The sequence below is a fragment of the Styela clava genome, chromosome 10, assembly GCF_964204865.1.
Source record: "Styela clava chromosome 10, kaStyClav1.hap1.2, whole genome shotgun sequence".
In the NCBI taxonomy this organism is placed as follows: domain Eukaryota; kingdom Metazoa; phylum Chordata; class Ascidiacea; order Stolidobranchia; family Styelidae; genus Styela; species Styela clava.
Window position 1 is genome coordinate 17943210 of NC_135259.1, and position 6692 is coordinate 17949901.

The following is a 6692-nucleotide window of genomic DNA, read 5'->3' on the forward strand; positions in this document are numbered from 1 at the left end:
CGTATAGTAAAACGAACAAAAGAATATTAAGCACAACATCAATGACATGAGTGCAAAAGGGCAGCGTCATCTACAGATCTGCAATTAGTAAACTTGTGGTGGCATGAATGGAACTCTCTCTATGATATCACAGGCCCAAAGCTCTGTGACATCACAATGGGGCAGCGCAATCGGTGAAGAATCAGTGTCTCCAGTGGTGATTGCGAAGCAGCAAAAGGCGACAAATGTGTATTTGCAAATTTAAGCACTTCCTTTATAGCTTTTATAATATCGTGTATTATCAAGCTATTAGCTATATTATCGATTTGTTTCGCGGACCCAAAAAGGTCCGCGGACCCCAGTTCGGGAACCAATAGCGTAGATGTTTCGTGCTATTTTTTTTTCTTTTCACAAATCCACTCTCTGCATCCTGAAATACGGGTGGCAAAAATATCCTATCGTTAACGGTGCAACCTATGAGTGTTTCTTCCGGACACTGAAAACCACACAGTTCTATGTTAGAGAAATCCGGGTAAAAATATCATGCACGTCGAGCTATCTATTTTTGCATAGTGCTGATAAGGGATGAAATAGGTTGCTGAGTTTTTGGTTAAGGTAAATGTAAAAACGTAGACAAACGACAAGAGTAAGAATGCGAAGTTTAAGTTTTATGGCAAAACATGAATTGAAGGGCAACTCCCCAAGTGGAAATTAAAAAAACTTGTTCGGAAAATTCGCCGCAGAAAATTTCGCCGCATAGGAAAATTCGCCGCATGAAAAATTGCCGCAAGAGCATTATGCTGTAAAATAAGTATTTGTGATAAAAACAGTTAGATTTATAGAGTTAAGTTATGCTCTTAAATACCGATTCTTTTTTAAATAAAAAGATACTTCAAAAACCTGACTGTTTTAATTACAAATACTTGTTTTACAGCAAAATGTTCTTGCGGCAATTTTTCTACGGCGAGATTTCTTGCGGGGAAATTTCCTGCGGCGAATTTTTCTAAATACCAAAAAACATATTCAGTTGACTCACTCTATGTGACTGCTCTTCTCCACCGGGGCAATCATCTTTATCAATTTCGTTCCCATCTAGATCGAAACAATCTCGAACTTCAGAAATGACTCCACCGTGACATGAGGTTGAACACTCGCCAATCACCTGCCATGCACCCCACTCTCCTGTCTCTCGTGGGCGACATTCCGATCTCTGTACTTGGCATCTGGAATAATAATAAATGAAATAGGTAATGAAACTTTCCAATTAGACGTATTTTTTAGCATCTGAAAAAATAATAAATGAAATAGTTAAGGAAATTTTTCAATTTGAAGAATTTTTGAGGAAATTTAACAAACAAAACTGGAATTTTGTGTGTGTTTCCAAATTTAGGGATGGTAAATATTTTGCCATTCGCGATAAAACTATTTGTAACGTATAAAATTTGTTACGTATTTGAATGACTATCTGCGCTGGTATATACAACATTTTATGGATATTCAAATGCCATCAAATTCAAATGTCACGACTTAAAATTTGGAGGATGTTTGAAATTTCAGAGGGGGTGGGGGGGGGGGGGGTGTCCAACCTCTATAGGAAGATGTAAGGAAATCACTGATTACCCATAACATGAATCAATGGGCTTTTTGCGATACCAATCAAGTTTAATCATTTCAATAAGCAAACTCGCGCCAAGTCGAGTTAATTCTGAGGTTTTATCCAACATAGGGTTTTTGGGCTTGGCGATTCGCAACATTTAAAATTATATGCCTAAAAATTGTACGTTTATGAAAATATTGTTTTTTTCTCACTGCCCATGTGTTGGAAAGGGATGGAATTTGTCATTCTTTAGGAGGAATTTTGCATAGTATTTGCTGTAGTACCACTACTAAACTTCTTTACTTTATTATTACTGCTATAATGGTTATTTAAGCGCACTCAAACTGTATAAAAGCGTGAGTGCGACTCTCGCATAATACTATCTAAGAACTTAATAGGAATTGAACAAATAAAGAAATTTTATGTGTAGTGAGGAAGGAATAAGAAGTTCTAAAATGGGCAAAGGGAAGAATTTAACAAAAAAGGTTGGAACCCGCTGTGTTAGTGAATCAGTAGGGACTGACTGCAAAAGATACTGTAGCAAGAATCAAACGAGATAGCGATCGGAGACCGCCGACTTATTGATTTAGCGGCGTGTATTCTTGGTTTTGACTCAATAGCGACACCGCGTATCCCATCACTAATTAATTAATAATTATACGATATAATTCATCCAAAATCAATAAGCTTTTGGTCCGAGATATGATGAATGCACATGCAAATTTTAAGCAGATTTAACCTCGCTTTCGTGAGATATCGCGTGTATCTAACAGACAGACAAACAAACAGACAAAAAATTTATTTTCAATACGACACTTAGCGGCCACTGATATCCAAAGAAACTTCAAAGAAGCTTCCCATAGCTTTAATTCGTTGTCGAAGTTGTTCGAGCTATATGCAAGGGCGCGCGCAATTTTTTTTTTATTAGGGTCAGTTTGTTTTGACGAAGTATTTGTAGTAAGTCAAAGCCTATGACAACGAATTCATGATGCAAGATATTTGAATCGCTCATTAAAAATACTTTTTTATTTTCGTTATTAGCCACCTGTGATGCTCTGGAATCCATGCATCGTTATGATTAGGCAATCCTATCATTTCTTCGGGTGTAATGGCGCGTCTTCGTCTACGTCCATCTACCGGAATCGGTTCTGTTACCTCTCCGGTTCCTTCCTCAGACTCCGAATCCGGTCGAACCAGCTGAGCAACATCTTCGTATTTGATTCTACATTCCTGTGTTTCGTCACAAAGCTCATTTCCGGCCGGACAGAGGAGCCAAGGTGACCATTCTAGAAACGAGAACTTTTATGATATTGTGTTCCACTTTACGAAACTTTTTTGGGTACACACGAAGTATGTGAACCAAGATGGCGAACACCGCAACGTGTTACGTGTACCAGGCTAGGGTTAGACTATAAACTTGGGTACAAATACTACGCGAGTCACTTGGAATGAAATTAGAATAAAATTATGGCCTAACCTTAACCTGGTACACATACTACGTTCGTGTGTTCGCCATCTTGTTGCACATACTACGGAAGCGCCTCATGTTGCGTAAAGGGACTGAAACATATGGGCAGGAGGTATGTTCACTTGCCTAACACAGACAGTACCCGAACTCGTAATAGAACTAAAATAAGGAAATTCGGAATAAAATTATGGCCTAACCCTAACCTGGTACACACACTACGGGAGTGCCAAAAAATTGCATTATATATGGTATATGGTAGCGTAATGCTATTTCAGATGCGATTACACAGGAGATAGAGACTGAATATTTTCACCTCCCATCACGAATAAACGCTTTCAGTTTGATAGTTCAAATAAATTTTGATTTTATACTGTGATACTTCTTCAGATCGAATGAATTAGATTCATACTCACTAAAGAAAGATGGCAGATAGCAATCCCCTGTTTCGAAGTCTCTGCAGCAAGGAGAGTAGTAATCGCCTTCGCTGTAAATTAAAATATCAAATAGTTTATTCAGATCAGCTGCTAAAGGCCGAGAGTAAACAAATAGACAAAATGGTTAAAACCTGAATGAAGTACGAGTAAAAATCAAGCACATACTATCATGGTATATCATAGAATTTCCAGGAAGAAAATATGGTGTTGGCTCCGACCTAGGCCTCAGACGAGATGCTGAGAGCAGTAAACCTGCCTTGACTTTGCAATCTTGGTTTCCAACTTACTATACCGTCACACTATTAGAACAGTTAACTGGGGCATGTTGGTGAGCGATCTTTAGAATTTTCTTGCAATAAACTCCTGAAGATGTATTAGTTATACAATGACGTAGCAGTCACCAATACTTGTCGTCACTCTGATTTGAGAATGTTGATTATATAGGTTTGTGATAATGATGGCATCGACCAAGGCATATAACCTTAACGTTTCCGTGCCGCTAATTGAATACCCGATTATGGATTATTTACCGTAAAACGAATTTTAACTTGCTGAAATTTTTTTTATATTTATAAGATTTGCAACCTGCCTACTGACACAACACCAAATAAAGTAATAAATCTTCAGTAATAAGACATGATACAAGAACCGATGATAAGGTTTTTTCTAAAACATTTCCACTAAATTATTTGGTATTAATTGTCTCTGATTGTCTCTCTGGGACAAAAAATGTTAATGTTGCCTGCATTGGAAGATATCCAGTGTTAATTAAATTTTTTCAACGCGCCCGCAAGCCTATGATGAATTTGAAAGCTAGGTCTCTTTTGTAACGACGGCTCAAAAATGTCGAATCGCCTGATGAGTGTTTTGGTTTATCAAGCAACTCAAAATGACATTAGTCAAAACAGCAGAATATATATCTTACCAGTTGCAAGCGAGTCGCAATCCAATAGGAAAACATGCGAGTCCATAAAGTTGATAAGATCCTGAAAACGGAATATAACTTTTTTTAATTAGGGAAACTTGAAATTAAAACCCAACGGAGCAGGGGCAACTGACTGATGGTAATCAATGAATAGCGGTAATATGAGTTAACAGAAATAGGCACTAGTTCAGATTCCATCTGAAATATGTGACGTAATATACAGTATATTGATGACGTTATTCGTCAAACCTCTTCTTGGATATTATGTAGCATTTTACCAATCTATTGCAGCATATATAACAAAATTTATCAAACTGCCATTCTTTTCTCAGAATTTTTTTGCGCGCTACGATCAATTCTAGGGCGACGATTTGTACTTTATTTTTAAACGCTTGTGGGTGTTCGGAATACGGCTAAATTTTGCGGATCTCTTATATTCAAATGTCGGATGTTAACAATAATCTGCATACATCTCCGCAGTATATAGCTTGTCGAATAGCAGCGGTAACTGTCGGACTGGTTATTGTATTTTGTTGTTTTTTTGATAAATTTGCAAACTGGGTTGCAAGCCATCCTAAAGCAGATACACTACGGATAGAGAACTTATGATTTATCCCTCCCATTGCGTGGTGTCGCCAGTTAAAGATATGTAAATTATTCCCTTTTGCAAATGCGATCAGATGCTATCGATTAAGACTCGAGATTGAGATTTTTATTCGTTTTTACGGCCTTCACTCTAAACGAGGATAGGTATTAGCATTCACTGATAAGGATCTACTATTACTAGAACAACCCAGATCTTTCGAGTTCAGCGCTGCCTACCCAACTGGGTGGGTCAGTAGACATGGGCTTTAATACCGAAATGATTATCCTGCGAGGCCAACTTAGTTAAAGTTCTAAAATATATATAACAAACCACAAAGTGGTAAAATTAAAAAAAACGGATGACAATATACATTAGCAGAGGTGTGCAACCTTTAATACAGTAGGGTCAAATAGATATAACTGAGTTATACCGCGGGCCACACCTTTATTTAACATGGGTTATCTATTAGTTGCAGGCACAAAAGTTTTGTTTATTGATCGTGTGGCATCTTTGCACAAGTTAGCTGTTGAGGGAGTGTAAAGGCATAGGCATAGATAATAAATTGAACTCAGATATAGGCTTCGCAACGCAAAGGGGTTGGAATTACTCGCACGTCAAATTAAGTTAAAAACTCGTTTCGCGGGCCGCACACTATTCAAAATTGGCACCGCGGGCCGCACAATTTTTCTTTGGGGCCCCATTTGCCCGCGGGTCGTAGGTCACACACCTCTGCATTAGAGTATTTAAGTTAAAACATACTTTGTGAATGAGCCGGTATATCCACCTCTGCTCCTCCCTCTTCGTCTCCCCCGCCTTCAACGAATGTTATAATATTTTCGCCAAAAACCATCAACAACAAAATTGTGAGGAATGATCGCCTAAGTGACGCCATAATAGATCCAAAGTATATTAAAACAATCTAGAACTATCTGTATGATTGAAAATACCAATATTAAAAGAGCTGTAAAATCACTATTTATACTTTACATATAAAATCGAGAAGGCAGAAATTAAACATGTGTATCAATATGAGGGTAACTAATTTTGTTCGCCAACTTTACATCAAGTTATGTAAGACAGTCAGACCGTCTCCAAACTCGTAACTAAAATAGGGAAAATCGGAATAAAATTGTGGTCAAACCCTAACCTGGTACTCATATTACGGGAGTGTCGAAATTTCTACGTTTCTATATCTATGTTAATTCGATTTATTGCGTAGAGTAGGAAAACGAACAAGTCTCCAAACTAACTAAATATGAGCGAGTAACGTCCGGTGGTTCACATGTATCCAAATTTATCGGCTGAGAATTTTCTGAAATATATTGTAAGTACGATATTTTTGGGATTAAATTTATGATTACCATATATATGAAACAAAAACCGGAAGATTGACGATTGAACAAACCTCGCTTTGATTCCTAATATTTAATCTGGGTCTGTCTCGGCTAAACCGCGACGCATGGTAAGCCTAGCCTAGATATATTTAAACATAAACATGAAAAGTTAACTTTGCAGTAGCCCCGAAGAAAGCTGAAAGAGCGGGCAAAAACAAAGCTGCTTAATTGCTACTGAAAAAGGTAAATGCGATAAACTGCGAAACTACGCGAACAAGGGCGTAGTTTTCATTCATAGTTGGGGAGGAATAAGGTGTTCCAAAATGAACGAAGGGAGGGATGAATTCAACAAAGAAGACTGGGAACCAC

The 6692-nt window shown here is 37.7% G+C and overlaps 1 protein-coding gene across 1 annotated transcript in view; it reads right to left on the minus strand.

Moving 5' to 3' along the window:
• The window catches only part of LOC120337254 (uncharacterized), a 30376-nt gene extending 24462 nt beyond the window's left edge, over positions 1-5914 (minus strand). Inside the window, exons 1-5 of the mRNA XM_039404983.2 lie at positions 5749-5914; positions 4404-4464; positions 3458-3528; positions 2622-2862; positions 1016-1202 (exon numbers count right to left, since the gene is read on the minus strand). Of these exons, the coding sequence (XP_039260917.2) occupies positions 1016-1202; positions 2622-2862; positions 3458-3528; positions 4404-4464; positions 5749-5881 (693 nt within the window). The 5' untranslated portion in view covers positions 5882-5914. The remainder of the gene's footprint in view (positions 1-1015; positions 1203-2621; positions 2863-3457; positions 3529-4403; positions 4465-5748) is intronic.
• Positions 5915-6692: the final 778 nt, after the last annotated feature.